The sequence below is a fragment of the Xyrauchen texanus genome, chromosome 3 (assembly GCF_025860055.1).
Source record: "Xyrauchen texanus isolate HMW12.3.18 chromosome 3, RBS_HiC_50CHRs, whole genome shotgun sequence".
NCBI lineage: Eukaryota > Metazoa > Chordata > Actinopteri > Cypriniformes > Catostomidae > Xyrauchen > Xyrauchen texanus.
The window spans coordinates 41,820,476-41,839,487 of record NC_068278.1 but is presented as its reverse complement, the minus strand read 5'-3'; the positions used below and the strand labels follow the sequence as shown (position 1 = coordinate 41,839,487).

At 40.2% G+C, this 19,012-nt stretch overlaps 1 protein-coding gene across 1 annotated transcript in view; it reads left to right on the top strand.

The window, feature by feature from the left end:
- Nucleotides 1-19,012, top strand: part of unc5db (unc-5 netrin receptor Db) — a 257,129-nt gene that overhangs the window by 146,300 nt on the left and 91,817 nt on the right. The window contains exon 2 of the mRNA XM_052093637.1: nucleotides 6,988-7,203. Coding sequence (XP_051949597.1) covers nucleotides 6,988-7,203 — 216 coding nt within the window. The remainder of the gene's footprint in view (nucleotides 1-6,987; nucleotides 7,204-19,012) is intronic.

Here is a 19,012-nt window from a genome sequence, read left to right as displayed (position 1 = left end):
GAAGACTGGAAAAATGTTGCCTGGTCTGATGAGTCTCGATTTCTGTTGAGACATTCAGATGGTAGAGTCAGAATTTGGCGTAAACAGAACGAGAACATGGATCCATCATGCCCTGTTACTACTGTGCAGGCTGGTGGTGGTGGTGAAATGGTGTGGGGGATGTTTTCTTGGCACACTTTAGGCCCCTTAGTGCCAATTGGGCATCGTTTAAATGCCACGGCCTACCTGAGCATTGTTTCTGACCATGTCCATCCCTTTATGGCCACCATGTACCCATCCTCTGATGGCTACTTCCAGCAGGATAATGCACCTTGTCACAAAGCTCGAATCATTTCAAATTGGTTTCTTGAACATGACAATGAGTTCATTGTACTAAAATGGCCCCCACAGTCACCAGATCTCAACCCAATAGAGCATCTTTGGAATGTGGTGGAACGGGAGCTTCGTGCCCTGGATGTGCATCCCACAAATCTCCATCAACTGCAAGATGCTATCCTATCAATATGGGCCAACATTTCTAAAGAATGCTTTCAGCACCTTGTTGAATCAATGCCACGTAGAATTATGGCAGTTCTGAAGGCGAAAGGGGGTCAAACACAGTATTAATATGGTGTTCCTAATAATCCTTTAGGTGAGTGTATATATGTACTGTATATAGGTAGGTATATAAATATATATATAAACGAAGTTATTCACTCCGTTAAACTTTTTCTGCTGCTGAAGCGCCCAGGGGTGTGTGCTCAGCACAAAGTAATGTGCGAGGGGGAGAACCGCTGGAAAGCGCCGTAGATCCAACAGCGTGTAGAGATGTATGGAGTTAGCAGAGGAATTCAGCTCTGTGACTTGATCGCTCGGCTCTGAAGAAGATATTTGATTTGTGTTTGCAGCGTCACTCCTTTTATACCCGTATGCCCAGGGGAGTGGCATGCAAATTCCACATGCCAATTTCCATTGGCCTTTTCTCAAGATCATAGATGTCTGGGCTCCGCAGGAGTGACCCCTAGTGCCAACTCATCGACACAACGTTGAGTAAGTGACAGATAGGGAACATATGCCATTATATGCCATAAAACTATGACTACTGCAAAGAACTGTGTACAAATTAACACCGGCTACACATCCTATATAGGCATCCTATATATTGAACTGAGGAATGAGCTAAAAGAAGGAAAGTTGCACAAAATAAACATTAATAAAAAAACAACATTACTCTGGGGAGGAAGAATAATGTCACCTCGTTGTTTGCATTTTTTGCAGGAATGTAATGAATAAACATTCATTAGAATGTTATGCAGTATACGGTAGATTCAGGGATGCACTCCTGTCATGCAGCTTATATCATTACAATGAATCACCAGAATTAGTATATAATTTACCTTTCTTTAGATCATCACTTGTTCGCCTACTGCTCTCTGGAAAAGCTGTGGACCTTCATTGCAGAGATACATTGCAGAGGCTGTATAAAAACTGTCATAATGAGGAAATAAATGACTTATTGGTGGCTTGCTTATTGGAGTTATTAGGACTTATTATATAGTTATGCACAACTATTATAAGAGGAACAGCTAAGAGTATCTTCTTTTTTCTAAAGCGTGGATTGCTACAGATCCAATTATCAATTGCCTTTTATTGTAATAAGTGTGCATGCATTGTTAACAGGACAAGGCCAACAATTAGATCTCTTGGATTCGCTGTGAACTCAAACCAAGTTGGAGGCATCCATGGGCCCTTTCACCTTTGCATCTCCCATTATTTTATACTTCATTACTGTTCATCATTAAATTTGCAAATGGAAAGGAAGGTGTTCATAATTAAAGGTGTACTTAGTTATTTTTTCCTCATTAAAAAAAGGTTTACTCCTAAAGAAATTAATTGTATTTTTGAAACATATGTACAAAATCATGACCACTCCCATGAGATGAGAACCTCATAGGTGCTGCCATTTTAGAATGGCATGACCAGCTGAAAACTACTCACTTAATCTTAGTAACCATCTTGTTATTGGACACTGTCACTCTTGGATTAAATTAATCATGGCTGAATGTTAATAGTGAGTTTCTACAATGGCATCTGTAACTGAAAACTATTGATTTTGAATGATGCTACCTCCACATCACTAGGTGTCACTGAGAGTCCAAGATGACACAAACAAAAAGTTACTGAGTGTACCTTTAAGTGTTTTTAATGGTGATCCACAGAATCGTTGTTATTGGTGATTTGTTAAGTTAATACAGGTTAAATGGAAGCTTTTATAATTAGAATGCCTTTTCCTCCATCCTTGAACCAGCAAACACATATGTTTGCCCTTGACTAGTAACTACTAGTCACATAATTACTTGCATACAGTATGTGCTGACAATGTCAAAATGTACAAATGTAAAAGTGCTCTTGAAAATAATTCACCCTTTGGCCCATAATGTATAAGGGTATGTTCAGCTTTTGTGCTGTGCTTATAAATTGATGGTATCAGTTTTGTGCAGATCAATATAGGTTTGCATTTAGATGACAGAGTAAGAGGCAAAGAGCATAAACATACAGATAAGAGTCGGCTTTAGCCTTCACCTTGTGTTCTATTGGAGGAATTCCTTTTGTAGTCACCATTTGCTTTATTAAAATAATTAATATATGGATGAGCTCCATGCCATCTGCTCTTTCCAACATAGTCTCTGTTCATGAATTCCAAAGAATTAATTCAAAATAAAAATGATTTTATGATGCTTATTTTATCATATTTTGTATACTGAAGTTTGGTACTTGATGCTTTCTTTTAGGGATGCTCTAATCAGGATTTTTACAGCTGATACTGATCTTTTTTTCACCTGATCTGCTGATACTGATCCCAATCATTTCACCTTTTTAATCACAATCTCTGCCATAACTGGCTATATGCAAGCTTTCTGTGAGCTGTTAATTGAATGTTCCTCTTCCCAGTAATATCACTTTATCTAGTTTTTGCTTTTAAAAAAAAAGTTTAAAAGGCTTATTCAATAGCTTTTTCAAAAAATACTTTAAAACAAGTATAGGCTGACAAAATATTCTCTATATTAAGATAAAATATGAAGCTTAGTGACAAACTAAAGAAAAACTGATAAACCATAGGTAAAATTAAACTTAATGTAACATTTTGGGTTATTGATTAATTGTCTTTATTTCATATAATTATTATTATTCCTTATATTTTTTTCTATTTTTTCATTATTTTTAACACATTAAATTATGGTATCTTAATATAGTATAAATCATTATTATATTAATTAATTCCTTCTCCACCTTTTCATTTAGTTGTTGTTTAGATTGTATTAATAGTTCATTTTTCACTTGTTGCTGCTTGAACTTTAATGAGGGGAACACGCGCTCTCTTATGTGGGCAAGAGATGGAAGGAAAGCGGAGAAAGAGTGCATGTTTCTGGACTCTACAGGTGCTACTATTGTTAATTCCGATTAATCAGTAGATATTTAATAAAAATGTTTTACATACCTAAAATACCTATCACCGATCGAGTCATAAGACGTGAATATTGTCTGATAACTATTGGTGGCTGATCGATCATAGCATCCCTATTGTCTTTTATTCATGTTTAATTAATCGCAGCAAAGTTTGAACAAAGTTTAGACTTTATTCAGAGCAACAGATGGCAAATGGATCAATTTTGACACCAAAGATGGTCACTTAAGATCTCATCGCCCTCTGCATGTCTGTTCACACAAAAATCTGGATTTTTTTGGCCTAAATGGCTCAAATGTGCTGAAGTATTTGTAGTCTGAACAGGACAAAAATATATATAAAACATATATCAAATATAAAATCGGATTTTTACTAGCCTAATCCAATCTACAGTAAATTTGTAGGTGGTTTGAAATCCTCATGCATGGATTTCAAATGATTTCTTTGTCATTTGTTGTGCTTGATAGGTTGTTGCATCAAGTTTTGTGATGAGCAGACATATACAGCATTCCAAATGGCATCAATGATGCCTTCATAGGGCTCTTCGAAGGGAAAAAAATAATTATGGGCATGAAACAGAATTTTCGATAGAAATTCCTGAAAAAATTAGTTAGCACCTTTCAACCCTCTGAAATTGTCACAGTGGCAGGTAAAGTCTTTGAAGGGATCAGGGCATAGGGGTGATCACTTCTGAATGGAATGCACCCATATTTCATATACTGTGTTACAGGGAAGCCAAAGCAGTGCAAACTATTTTACAATAATACAGACAATGCCTTTACCCATTGTTTGCATGATAGTTAATGTGGATGTGCTGGCAAAGGCGATGGCAGTCCAAACAGAAAAAAATCTAGCCACTTGTAACTTGCAGTTTGAACAGTTAGCCTAAGCATGAGATATGAGGAAAAAAATCTGATTTTCCCTGCAGTTTGAACAAAGCCAATGGTACATTTTAGTCACAGGTGACAAAACATTGAGAAAGATATGGTGAAAAAGATGTTGAGATCTTATGATAATTATACATTAAAGGTGTATTAAACACAGATACAATGTTTTTAATTATTTTGCCAACATGCTCAATAAAGACAAATTCTTGAATTATTTAGCCTGAACACCATGTTTTAGGGTCTGAAACCCTGTCTAATATGCTGCATCTAAGATTTCCTACTTTTACCTTTTTCCCATGGGATGATCTGTGACATTCTCTTGACATCTCTACTGTGACTGCGCTTTTCCACTTGATGGTTCTGCAAATAGCCTAGAATGCACTTAACCGTAAACCAGGTATCACACACCTGGTAATCTGTAACTCAGAATAATTTTTTCTGCATACTGTATAAAGAAAAATAGCAATGAACAATTATACTATTTAAATGTATGGTTAAAGTGCTATTGGTATGTTTTGTTTTATATATACTGAGCATGTCTGCTGTTTGGATTTTTGCCCCACTTATAAATGTTGTCAAGAAAATCATGCAAGATGAGGGAAAAGGTACTGCACGTTTTCCTGTCTTAATCATAGTGGTTTTGTCCAAATATTACAGAGAACAGAGTGTGAGACCAGGGGCAATTGAAACACTACAGTTCTTCAGTCACAAACAAGATAGATAGATAGATAGATAGATAGATAGATAGATAGATAGATAGATAGATAGATGGATGGATGGATGACACTTGTTCAGCAAATGTTCAGTAAAGTTTTCTATCTGCTATCTGATAAACCACTTTAAATTAGAGTCCAATGGATTGAGATCCTCATGTTGTGTGGGCATGTGGGACTACCAGGTATAATAATTCTAGCATGGTCATAATCTACTGAATGTTCCTGTTTTTAGAGGGTCCAACTGCTCTTTTCCCAAACTTGCTTGGGGCTTGAAATGGTACTACAATATAATAATGGCTTTGAAAGTGCTTTTGGAACTTGGTGTGTGTGATTACAGTGGGACGAGTTGAATTTGCTGGTAGTGTAATGGCTTTCATGGGATTATAAGCATTTGACAGATTTTGCAGCATTCAACATTTTAAAGCCAGTCTACAGGGTTGCCAGTTTTATTCCACCATGAATCCCAGAGATGGTATGTACAATAGAGCACAACAGACTGGATCTGGAAGTAAAAAATTTTTTTCCATAGATTAATTTATTTTAAAAGATAAATTATAAACCTTTAAAGACAGATATACCTTGAGCTTCGAGGTTGTTCATTGATGGTATGTGCTTCTGTTGAAGCCATCCATCATGGACTGCATGGTCCAGCAGAGAAAGCTTCACTAATCAGAGAACCATGCCTCGGAGCAACCGCCCAGTCCTATGTCGCACAGTGACTGATGTAATTGAGTCTGTGTCTCTTCACCCTTAAATTATCTATTTGTAAATTTTGGAAAAGTTTGCTCTGAACGTAAAATATATTGTTTCTATACTTATAATAAACTACCTAAAATCAATAGTTTTATATATTCACAAAGTTTTTTTTCTATGACATCATTTGCGATGCTTCATGGGATTGTACTTTAGTCAGTGCCTTTATGAAACATGGTAAGTACACAGTCTTGTACCTTTGTCTTTTTGTCAGATTTTCCAATACTTTTTGCCTCAAAACAAAGTTTATGATGTTGTGATTTACCTCAGAGCTGGTTGTTTTGGTTCATGGCTTACAACTCTTTTATGAAGGATATTATAAGAAGTCTATGGGGAAAATGAATTGGAAAAACTGTTGCCCTCTATTGACTCCCTGCATTAGAATGGCATGGATGTAAAATATCTTCTTTTTTTTAAAATCCTCCTTAAGAAAATTGGCTTATGGCCTCCATCCTCAACAGCATTCTGTCTGTCTCTTTTTTCTTTCTTTCTTTCTTTCTTTCTTTCTTTCTTTCTTTCTTTCTTTCTTTCTTTCTTTCTTTCTTTCTTTCTTTCTTTCTTTCACTCCCTCTTCTCAGCCTGTCTGCTGTTCTAATTCTTCCTTTCTTTTAAGAGAATGATAGCACAGAAAGAAAAATAAAGCAAAAACTGGGCCCATGCAAGGAAGAGCATTCTCATTTTCTTTCTGCACTGAGAGGCATTTTAGCTCATCAGTCAAACACAAAGCAATCAGTTGCTCCCTCTTCCGTCACTAATTATTTTATTCTTTTCATCAAAAAATCACTCAGGGAAACCTGATGTGCTTTTAAATTAGAAAATGGCTTGAATTGTTTTAGTGGAATTGTCTCTTTGCACTCTGTTTAAAATTAATGGGAAGCTTACAACATTCCCCAGAGGAAAATTATTTTCAGACTTGAAGCTGAATGAAATGCAGACCACATTTAGGTAAAATCATGACATTTTTAACAGGGTACACCTACAAATTATGTGTTTTTTGTGGCAATTATTTCTGGAATGTATGTATTGTATTGGAAATCTGATTAAAAAAGGTGTAGAAAAAATTATGATTTTAGTAGTTTAAATTATTAGCATTTTAAGTATAAATGTTTGTTCATGAGAGAAAGTGTGTTTTAAAAATGTACTGAATGTTTTTGCTACATTAATTAATTTATTTTTGATTTCGCAGGAGCTGTTGGTGATGGCATTGCAGATTCCCTGTCATCAGTTGGTGGGACATTACCTCACTTCCTGCAAGAGCCAGAGGATGCTTACATAATAAAAAATAACCCAATCAAGTTGTGTTGCCGTGCGACTCCTGCCCTGCAGATCTTCTTTAAATGCAATGGAGAATGGGTCCATCAGAACCAGCATACCTCAAAAGAGTACATGGACCAAAACACTGGTAAGTACTCATATGTTCAGACTGATATTACTGTCCACCACAACAGATATTTCACTTGGTTTAATCAATGTGGGTACAATACATAAATCTGTGATCTGTAATGGATCTTTACTCTCATTGGCCCCACTGTTTTCTGCTCTGTATTTTGCCTTGTGTACTGAAAATCTACAACTATAAACGAAATTTCTATATTCAAAAAAGTACTTTGTAACACAGAAAGATGGGCAAGGAGGAGGCGAGAACTGGCTTGTCAACATAAATCATAATTTTAATGAAAACTTAAACCAAAAGCATAAACAAACACACACATGACGTACATGCCCGTAATTCTCTCTCTCTCGAACCATCGTCACCGGCCACCTTTATCCCTCGCGCGCCTCATCAGGCCGATTGGGGACCGGGCGCGCAATATTCCTACCCGGCCCCACCCCCCTCCGCTCCATATACTTTTATAGCCATTAATAGATACATTAGTATGTGTTAGTTTCAATGGGCTTATTTTATTAACCTGTTGATACACAATCCCCTGCACGCGGTAGTGACGTCACTCTGCTTACATTTAATGTATAATTTACCATCTATAAATATAATTAATGTTAACAGAATTTCAAAGGTCTAAGGGTTCAACATTGATATCCGATCTCTGTTTCACAATAGCAATGCTCCAGAAACAGCAATTTAGTTATTTGTCCCAGGAGTACAAATGAAAGCATGCAATATCAAAACGGGACTTCATACCTTTTTATGAAAATATCTATAATATAATATTTATAGTATGTATAGTATGTAGGTAAGTAAATTATGAAAACATTTTCATTTTTGGTTGTACTAACCCTTTAATAGGCAGTGTCAACTATAAGTAAGACATTTGTAGGTTGATTTCACCAAGTATAACACTGTGGCACTAGTAGAATATCCCTCTGTTTTTTGATCAATTGAAGATGGCGGGGAGTTTTCTGGAATCTGTTTGATTATTCTTGCAGTTCATTTGGTGACACTAGTGGTGCAGAAATGACACACTTCAGCTATAACAAATAAATCTTTGCACCACCTTCTCTGCAGCACACCGTGATTAGTTGACATTCTGGCGAGAGTAAAATTTGCCATGTATTCACAAAATCTACATGGCAGGAAGATCCTCTTAATTGCTTCTGGAAGTTCATTATTGTGTGATTGCTGTGCTGTGAAATTGTTGAGGGCCGTGATAATGGGGAAATGAAAAATCACAACAAATTATTTTCTGGTCTACATATGGGAAAAGTCAGGCAGGTTCAGACAAACTTTCTCTTGAAGTCATGTAAATTCAGTGCAAAGAAAACATCCTGGATACTTTTGTAACATCCGTTCCCTGATGGAGGGAACAAGACATTGTGTCGATGTAGTGACACAATGGGTCAAACTTGGGAGTCCCAAACACTTCTGATCTTTGAGAAAAGGCCAATGGGAATTGGCAAGTGGAATTTATATGCAACTCCCCTGGACATACGGGTATAGAAAGAGCTGGCTTGCAACCACTCATTCAGGTTTTGTGCTGAGGAGCCGAGACAAGGTCCCGGCCATTTCAGCGGGTAGTTCAGTGATGTGGCAGGAGGGACACAACGTCTCATTCCCTCCATCTGGAAACAGAGGTTACGAAAGTAAACAGGACATTCCCTATCTGTCACTCACTTGATGTCGTGTCGATGTAGTGACACTACCAGTCCCTATACAAAATGACACAACTAACTGAACTAACTGTTACATGGACTGGGGGTGTGAGACGGGCAGACCTTTGTATGCCTCGTAGCCAGCACACCCGGCCATCAAGTAACCTCCCCCCAACACTCTTACAGGCATCATATGGTCCCCTGCACCTCGGAGACAAGTTGACTGCCAAGTTGATCATTCAGCTGGCCATATAGGGACCGTATTGGTCTTACAGAGTCTTGTCTGCAGTGTCTCGTGTGGAGAAGGGGGAGGAGTTCTACAAACACAGTGACCGGGGGCAGAGGGACCTCTGCCTAAGAAGACGTGGATTTACCAATGGGGAAAGCATTTCATGGGAGATACATAACATGGGTTTACCTACAGACAACCAGCACATGTGGAGCACCTACCCCAGTACAGGGCCTAGTTAGAACATGTACTGGGCCGGCAGCGAGTTTCTCCATAAACTCGCCTGTCACAGGGCTAGGAATTAAGGACATCAAGGGTCCACAATTTCTTGAACATGACTCGGGGTAAAAAGTCATGTTCAAAGGGAGGGGAAAGGTGCTATGCACAAGCGGTACACCCAGCCAACTGTCCCAGAACTTACAGGTTCGTACCTGACAACACACGGAATGAGACCAGCTCAACCCGGGATTGTTGCCAAGCCCGCTGCTCTGCAAATGTCTGCAAAAGAGGCGCCATTGGTCAGGGCCCAGGAGGCCGACACACTCCTAGTAGATGTTGCTCGTAGCCCCAAGGGGGCCGGCACATCCTGGAAGTGATATACCAAAGCAATGGCATCAATGACCCAGTGGGTGATCCTCTGTTTGAAGACAGCGCTCCCTTTCTGCTGCCTTCCAAAGCAGACAAAGAGCTGCTCAGAATATCTAAAGCTCTGCGTGTGATCCAAATAGATACATAAAGCACACACTGGGCACAGCAATGCCAAGGCTGGGTCTGCCTCTTCCTGGGGCAGGGCATGCAGCTTAACAACCTGATTCCTAAACAGGGTCATAGGAACCTTGGGCACATAGCCGGTCAGGGTCTCAGGATCACGTAAGAGTAACCCGGACTGAATTCCAGGCACGTTTCGCTGAGAGAGAACGCCTGTAGGTCCCCTACCCTCTAGATGGAAGTGAGTGCAGTCAGGAGGGCAGTCTTCAAAGAGAGTACCTTTAACTCAGTTGACTCCAGGTGCACAAATGGAGCTCCCCGTGTCCCCGAAGGACCACGGAGAGGTCCCACGAGGGGATGAGCTGCGACCTGGGAGGATTCAACCTCCTCGCGCCTCTTTTTGTTGTGCTTCCTTAAATACTTACTGTCTACTGCATCATGGTGTGCTACAATAGCGGCCACATACACCTTCAGGGTGGAGCGGGACAGCCATCCCTCCAGAATCTCCTGCATGAATGAAAGCACTGATCCAACAGTGCATCTCTGGGGGTCTTCGGGACAGGAAGAACACCACTTAGTGAATGGAGCTCTGGCCTTAGTGATTGTGTCTACCACCGCGGGTGGAGGGCCACAAATGTCTTCCGTGTCCTGTCCAAGGGCCAGACCTGGATATTCAAGAGGTCTGGTCACAGGTGCCAGATGGTGCCCCATCCCTGAGAAAGAAGGTCTTTCCTCAGGGGAATACATGAGGAGCGTGAGGTCTGAGAACCAGGTCTGGGTGGGCCAGTAGGATGCTACTAGGATGACCTGCTCCTTGTCCTCCCTGACCTTGCACAACATCTGTGCAAGTAGGCTCACTGGAGGGAACACATATTTCAGTAGCCACAGGGGCCAGCTGTGTGCCAGCACATCTGTGTCGAGGGGAGCCTCAGTCAGGGATTCCTGGAAAGTGAACAGGTCTACCTTCGCTTGACTAAATCAACTCCAAACCAGCTGGAAAACCTGTGGCTGGAGTCTCCACTCTTCCCTGAGCGTGACCTGCCATGACAGCATTTCTGCTGTGCTGTTGATGGTTGCCCGGGATGTGAGTGACTTTCAACGACCTGAGCCGCTGCTGACTCCAGAGGAGGAGACGGTTGGCAAGTTGCCACATGTGACGATAGCGCATGCCGCCTTGATGGTTGATGTACACTACCGTTTCCATGTTGTACATCCGGACCAAAACGTACTTGCCCTGGATCAATGGCCGAAGTCTCCGCAGGGCAAGCAACACTGCCAGAAACTTGAGGCAGTTGATATGCCAATGCAGTCATGGTCCAGTAAAGGGACTGGTGCCTGCAAGCTTGGAGGCATCTGTTGTAACCACAACATGCCTGGAGAGCTGTTCTAGGGGAACCCCTGCCTGTAGAAATGCAGACCAATATGATTAGCAAGTGGTGTGCCCCGTGGCACCATGCCAATCTTGGGACTCAAGTCTGAAGGCAATGCTGAAGCAGACTCATATGCATCAACCTGAGCGGCGTGACCACCGCTGAGGATGCCATATGCCCCAGGAGCCTCTGAAATAGTTTCAGTGGGACCGCTGTCCTCCGCCTGAATGCCTTCAGACAGTTCAGCACTGACTACATGTACTCGCTCATGAGGCGCGCCATCATTGACTCAGTCTAACTCAGTCTTTTCTCAGCTGAGAAAAGAGATGCTCTGAACCAGGGAGAGCTTGGTTTTTCCCAGTTGACCCGAAGCCCCAGCTGGCTGAAGTGCCTGAGCACCAGGTACCTGTGTGCACTCAACAAATACCACGAGTGAGCTAGAATCATCCAGTCATCAAGATAGTTGAGGATGCGAATACCCACTTCCCTTAAGGGGCAAGGGCTGCCTCTACGACTTTCGTGAAGGCGTGAGGAGACAGGGACAGACCGAAGGGGAGGACCTTGTACTGGTATGCCCAGCCCTCAAAGGCAAACATAGGAAGAGCCTGTGTCGTGGGAAGACGTGGAAGTACGCGTCCTTCAGAGCTACCGCCGTGAACAAATCTTGATGCCGGACGCTTGCTAAAATGCATCTTTGCTTCAGCATCTTGAACGGGAGTCTGTGCAAGGCCCTGTACAGAACTCGCAGATGAAGTAGGGGCTGTAAAACCCCTTCTTCATCTTGGCTGAAGGTACAGGCTCTATTGCATCCTTCCGTAGAAGGAACGTGATCTCTGCGCGCAAGGCAGTGGAGTTCTCGCCTTTCACCGAGGTGAAGCGGACGCCTAGCAAACTGAATCGTGTAGCTGAGTCTGACGTTCCTGATCAGCCACAGCGATGGGTTTGGGAGCATGAGCCACACCCCCAAGCGTGTGGTGAAATTAAAAGAAAAAGAAACCTGGGGAATCACAGAGCACCCCCTGGCAGCACCGCCGTCAAGGGTAGTGAGAGAGGAGAAGCCCACAAATCGGGTCCTGGCAGTAAAAGGTGCCTAACACGATCTCATGAGCTCGTCATACACCTCCTGGTATAAAGTAACCGGGGTACGGTGCAGCCGTGAGTGGAGTTCTGGGCCCAGGAATCAATCGTTGAGACACAGGGTTTCAGGTGGGTGTGGAGGGTTCCACTCCAGCCCGACAGCTCTGTGTCAGCCTGCGACTGGGCGACCGCGCCCGAGGGTGGGAGCCCAGCCGAGTCCTCGGCATCAAACTGGACGCTCTCCAATGCTGCGATCGAGAGCTCATCCTCTTTGTGAGCTCTGGGTGATTTTCTCAAAGATCAGAGGTGTTTGGGGCTCCCAAGGTCGACCTCAAGTGTCACTACGTCGACACAACGTTGAGTGAGTGAAAGATAGGGAACAAGGATTTGCAATATTCAAGTGTTGCTTTACATAGCTCATACATTTAACTCATGTGTTCTGAATGGTAATTAATTTAATTTGGTGCTCTGTTCATCTTCCCATCAGAACAAGAACAGGAAGTGAAACAAGTGAGCATGTAATCAGCGAAATAGACGTCTGATAAGTTTCTGTGGTGACAATTGATTATATGATTGTTTTTTTCTTTTCTGAAAAGCATGAATCCATGGATCTGTCCAGTCATGTGTCAACAGTAAAGATTGGAGGTGGTGTAATGGTGCATTATATGATTTCAAGAAACTGCAGATCTTATCTGGTGATCTGCCAGGTTTTTTAACACAGATTTTCTGCTTGCTAAACTCCATCTTGTAACAATACTGTACATGGTCAAGACTTTGCAACATATTTTTTTGCCCTTATTTCTGCACCATTGAGCATTTTCAGTTTACATATCCTTGCACACAGATTCATCATGCTTGCCCTCAAAGGACATATCATAATAAGTGATCCGAGTCAGTTCTACTGGTCATAAATGGCAAGCACCAACCATCGCATGTCATACATGAAAGAGTGTGCGTTAGGTGGTGGGAAATGCTCTTTTTCATCAAATGTCATGTGCTTATTTCACTCTATAGATGCTGAGTCCCGTTTTTAAATGACAGGAGGATCACAGATAACACGTTCCTGAAAACCTTCTGCGTGTCTTTGTGTAAAATCAAAAATATTTACAGTATATAGATATGCATACGTTGTAAATATTTTTCTAAACTTTTTCATCACTATAGTATAATTTTAAACCCAAAATGTTTTGTCATTGTACAAATTCTTGGAGTTTGCAATTGATACTTTATTATTCAATGTTTTGTCTGTTTAAAATAAAACAAAAATAAACTGATATGTAGCCATTTTCCAAGACAGGTTGCTCTTATTACAATCACCATTCACTGCTACCCTTTTTTTCTCTATCAAGCTGCAATATGGAAAGAAGTAATTTCCTCTCCTGAGAAAATACTTGCCCCATGATTAGGTTCACTACCTGCAGTGTTGCCAAGGCAATGGACTGTATCAGTCTGGACCCAAGTGTATTTGCAATTAGAAGAGGCAGAGGAAGTTCGGCCAGTCACATTGCCAGTTTTACGTCAGTGCTAAGCTCATAACTAGTGATAACGACATGCTTTATAGCGCCCCACCATGCCACCATAATGAATGACAAACTGTGGATTGGATTAGAGAGAGGCTAATCAGATTTACAGATCTACAAAGAATTGGATTTTATTGATTAGAGCATGGGCCTTCAATGTCAATGCAAGCAGAAGATAAGATCTCTTATTTACCAGCCAAGCAGATAAGCAGCAACACATTGACCTTGTTGAGTCCACGCATAGATAGAGAGGTACCAATTTAAAAGTGCTGGACAGAGAACAATTACCCATATGGCGATGCCGGGAAGAAAATTTGTGACCTTAGTTTCAAAATTTTGATTGCTGTAGTTGTAACAATTTGAAATTAAGGTAGTGTAGTTGATGCTAAGGATTGGGCCTTTTGGTTTATTCTTGCATACAGTTTTTTTTTTCTTGTTTTTGCCTTTTAACAAGCTTGTCTTATAAATTTAGGCAATATTTTTCCATGCCATTTTCATTTATTTTCATCTGTTTTACAAAATTTACAAGCATACTGACGGGGGCCCCTACACACATTTTTGCATAGGGCCCCCAAAAGGCTAGGACCGGCACTAACTTCGGCATAGATATGGTGTCTAGAGCAGCTTCAATTGACCAAGAACTGGCCATTTAGAAGCCATCTAACTGACAAGTTAAGTGACCAATCACAGTCTGTTTTGTCATGACGGGGTGTTTAGGACTGGGTTTATCAGAGATGTATAATTCCATAATAAAAGAAAAACATATGGAAATAAATAATTAATATAATGGTGCGTGACTCTCCAAGAGCAATTGCACAGAAAATACATGGGAACATAGCAGTAAATGTGTAGAGAGTCTATCTATATACGGTACATAAAATCTCATTATAAAGAATTTCAAAGACATAACTAAGTAAACAAAGCAGAAAATGCAGCTCTGCTCATGGATGTCTGGTTTACTTTCTGCTATGCCTCAAACGAAACTGAATATATTTAAAGATTCGATGTCACTAACCTGGCAATTTAGGCAAATTGTGATTATTTAGTCCTCAAAAGCACTCATTGTATCAACACGGAACTTTGTGAGCATAACTCGGCATCCAGACATACTGATACAATGTCCTGTGTGCGTCTCCTCATGGAAGTTCCATCTGACCATCTACCGGTAATCAGATTTGTGCTGAATAATTGAGAAAGCATTTTCCAGTAAAATACAAGTGTCTTTGTTCTGAAAACTAGCTGACTGTACTTATCCCTTATTTGTTTATAATTACAATGTAAAGTAAGTATCTATTATTTGCATATTGTTCAAAATGTTATTATGCTTACAGCTATTCTGGATTCCAAGGACCAAGATCCTTGAATTTCAGCATGTTGTGAAACTTCACCTTCAGAAGGCCACAAGAAGAAACTAAGCCTTAAGTCCAGCAGTGCGGTTCTTAGCTGCACTGCACTGCATTATTGTGCTGTGGGAAGTTTTATGGAGGTGGTTGGTGATGACCTGTGGCTCAGCAAGTCTGTATGATAAGGGATGCTTGAATGATTCTATGATTACAAAATGCGGTTTATGATAATAGTTACTGTGCATCACTGGTGCTTCAATAATATGCTTGGATGAATCATAGCGCAGCTGGAGTTGAAAAGTGCCTTGTTTATGCAGGTCATTCAATGACTGGTAAAACATTATTTCCATTTAATATGAGCATTTGATACTGCTTTTTGAAACAATATAAAGATCCACGTATTTGGTTTCTCTTTGAGGTTTACAAGTCAACACCATCCATTATTCAATCTGCACATCTTATCACATGGCTAGTCATACATGACACCGCGGAGACACAGCATGTGGAGGCTCATGCTATTCTCCATGATCCACGCACAATTTACCATGTGCCCCATTGAGAGCAAGAATCACTTATCACGACCACGAGGACGTTACCCCATGTGACTCTACCCTCCCTAGCCACCGGGCCAATTTGGTTGTTTAGGAGACCTGGCTGGAGTCACTCAGCACACCCTGGATTCGAACTTGTGACTCCAGGGGTGGTAGTCAGCCTCATTACTCGCTGAGCTACGCAGGTCCCCCTGGTGAACTACCTATTTGTTACTGGCTCTGCGGTATCAGCCCATGAGGACCGTTATAGAGCATAACTATCATATGAAAAATCAGTCTCTGCTCAGCCATTTATCATTGCTTTGCTGGAGGAGGAAGTGTGAAGGATCATGAAGAAATGGCTGCTGCATTTCTCCCTGTGTCTCTATAACTGTTCTTTACTGATGAATTACAAGCTGAGACTTTTATGCAGCAGCACACAAATAAGCCCCACAGTGTCAGAGACTACTCCATTTAGGATTATAATCTCTGAATTATGGCAAAATCTCTGATGATTACTGGAGTCGGTAGAGAGAGAATCCTATTTAGCATGACCAGTGACCAGACTTTTGCTTTTGCTTCCTTTCTATAGATTAGAGGACAATAAAACAAAGCAGGGCTGCGTTTCCCAAAAGCATCGTAAGCCTAAGAAGTTCGCAAAATGATCATACGACTGATCTTAATATTATGGTCTGTTTCCCAAAAGCATCGTAACTTAAGTAGCACTTGAAAATCTTCATAGAACTACGAGTGCTCTGGAGTGATCGTTAATCCCCAAGTGCATCGTAAGAAGACAGATTTATGAGGTCTCCTGCAGGACAACCGGCAGATTACACTTTTTATCTAGATTTAACAGATTACACTGCAACGTGAGTATAATATAAGGTTTTGATTGTACTTTATTGTAATCGTGTTTTGTTTAAATTAATTTATAAATGAAATAATTAAAAGGGAAGAAAAAATAGAAATACACATCTAAATTAAATGAATGAACAAAAAATTCATAAAATAAGTAATGTGGAAAATATGCTTCAAAGACTGGCCAAAATAGGGATGATTTCAAAAAAATCTGTCAATGACTTGCTGACGTGCATGAAAACCAGCCATGTATTGGGCATTTCTTGGTTGGTCATGTGGTCCCATGCCATCTTCGTCCTCCACCTCCTCCATCTCCTCCACCTCTTCATCTTCCTCCCTGTTTAGTAAGGGCACTCTCATCTGCACTGCAATGTTGTGCAGCATAGCTGTTACTATTATTACTGCACAGCACTTTTGTGGAGCAAACAAAAGACCACCGCTGGACTGGTGAAGAAAGTCTTTGTCTTTCTCTGACCCTCAATTGAAGAACACGTTGTAGTGCAGCCATGATTTCCTCTGAAAGTCTAGTGAGGTGTAAACTCTATACTAATCCTAGCTTAATTGAAAGAACCATGTGATGATTATCAGGCTGTGATAATGTTCACATATCCCACTGCCTATCATCAATTTCAGTAATGACATTAGCCCCTACATTGAAGAAAGTGAAGGTGTGGCATGCTTAGAAATTGTATAGATTACATATTCCTTTAATCTATCCTCTGTTCATAATGATGAAAAGTTTTGCTTCTTATAAATATGTATACATAGAACAGTACTGGTAAAACATTTTTGTCTATACCTGTAGAAATGTATTGACTAGATGAAGTACATACTGTACGTATATTTGTGCTATCTGTCACGCTAAATATATAGACTTTATATATTAATAATATTGAAACTTAAATGCTTATGTCTGAAAATAATCATCAACCATTAGCCATTTACTTCAGAAACACATGGAAGAACTCATAACAATTATTATAGTATTTCATATGGCCTTAGGCCTTGTGTGCTGGTTCAACAAACACATGGACATAAAAAACATTGTATAGTTTTATTAATTTGGGCTATTCAGTTCCCCATGACCTGCAAATGACATTGTACAGTGGGATGAGTCATAACTACATATAGAAAACATTTCACATTGCACAAGAAATGACTGAAACTTCATGAATCCTCATTGAACAATAAATCACATTACCTGTGACATTAATTTCATCTTTTTGAAAGGTATCTTTTCTTGATTTTTTTTGTTCAGCCATTTTGTCAGTGCCTGTATTAGGTAGGTGCTTTATATAGACTTGTCTTGATTGCTAATCCACAACAGATGACAATTATTAGGTTATACGTTCAGAATACGATTCCATATAAGGTTATATTTCAGCACTTCTCAAATGGACAGCGACTCTTAAGTAGCACGTATAGCGCGTTCTCGCGCGTTCATGTTAAGTGCATTTTTGGGAAACGCGCGTGGAATTGCGGCGAACGTTCGTAACCTTGCACGTAGAGAGCACTCTTAAGAGCTAAGATACATCGTTATTGGGGAACCCGGCCCAGATCCAGACAGGTTCTAGACACAATAGGGGATATAAGGCCTGCCTAGGCTTTATAATGAGCTCTACGTGTCCCCGTCATGCTGAAGTAAAGGCCTTTGAGTCCTTGCAGCAGCACTGAAGCAGTAACAAACTAGAAACAACAAGATCTTTCTTCAATGTGTCTGCATGCCTTCCTGCTCCTATGGGAAGTGTCAGATTGTAATGGATGTTAAAACCAGGAATTAAGTCAATGGTACTAGCATTTACATTTGAAATAGTGAGAGTTGTTAGCTAGGAACTGAAAAAATTGTCGTATTGCTTGGGACTTCAAAAAGAGCATTTTTACTCTGAATTTTGAAGAGTTTAGTATTACTCAGTCATAATCATACTTATTTTTTATTTTATTTTCTGCACAATGTGAATATCAATATGTGACTTTAGAGAAAAAGAGTCACCACCCAATTTCTCTCAGGGTTTTCTTCCTTACTCAGGGCTCTACAATGTGAGCATTTCACTTACAATAGGATTTAATTCGTCAATGTATAAGCACTTACTTAACAATGTTTGTCTTTTAGCCATCATTAGTACACCTTTTCATTAGTTAGGCCTAGATTCATTAATAAAAATTACATAAAAAATACTTAACAGAGCATTAGTTTACAAAATACATTTAAAGGATTTGTTATGATGGTTTGATTGATATATTTCATGTATATTCATATTTGAATGTAAATGACCTAATTAACTAGGGTGAGTTTCCCAAAAATATCGTCAGTGAACTATGGTTGCAATTTAAATTTTTTACTAAAAAAGTTCAACGATTTGACGTTTCCCGAAACCGCAGTTACAACGAACATTCGCAAACAGTGTCGCAAATTTTTGTAGTTGGAACTTGTAACTACAACTCTACTCCTGTGTTCAGAAGCATAGTGCCTAGTTATTTAGTCATTGATTTTGCCGCAGCTAGGGTCAAAGACTTTCCATTCTGAGATC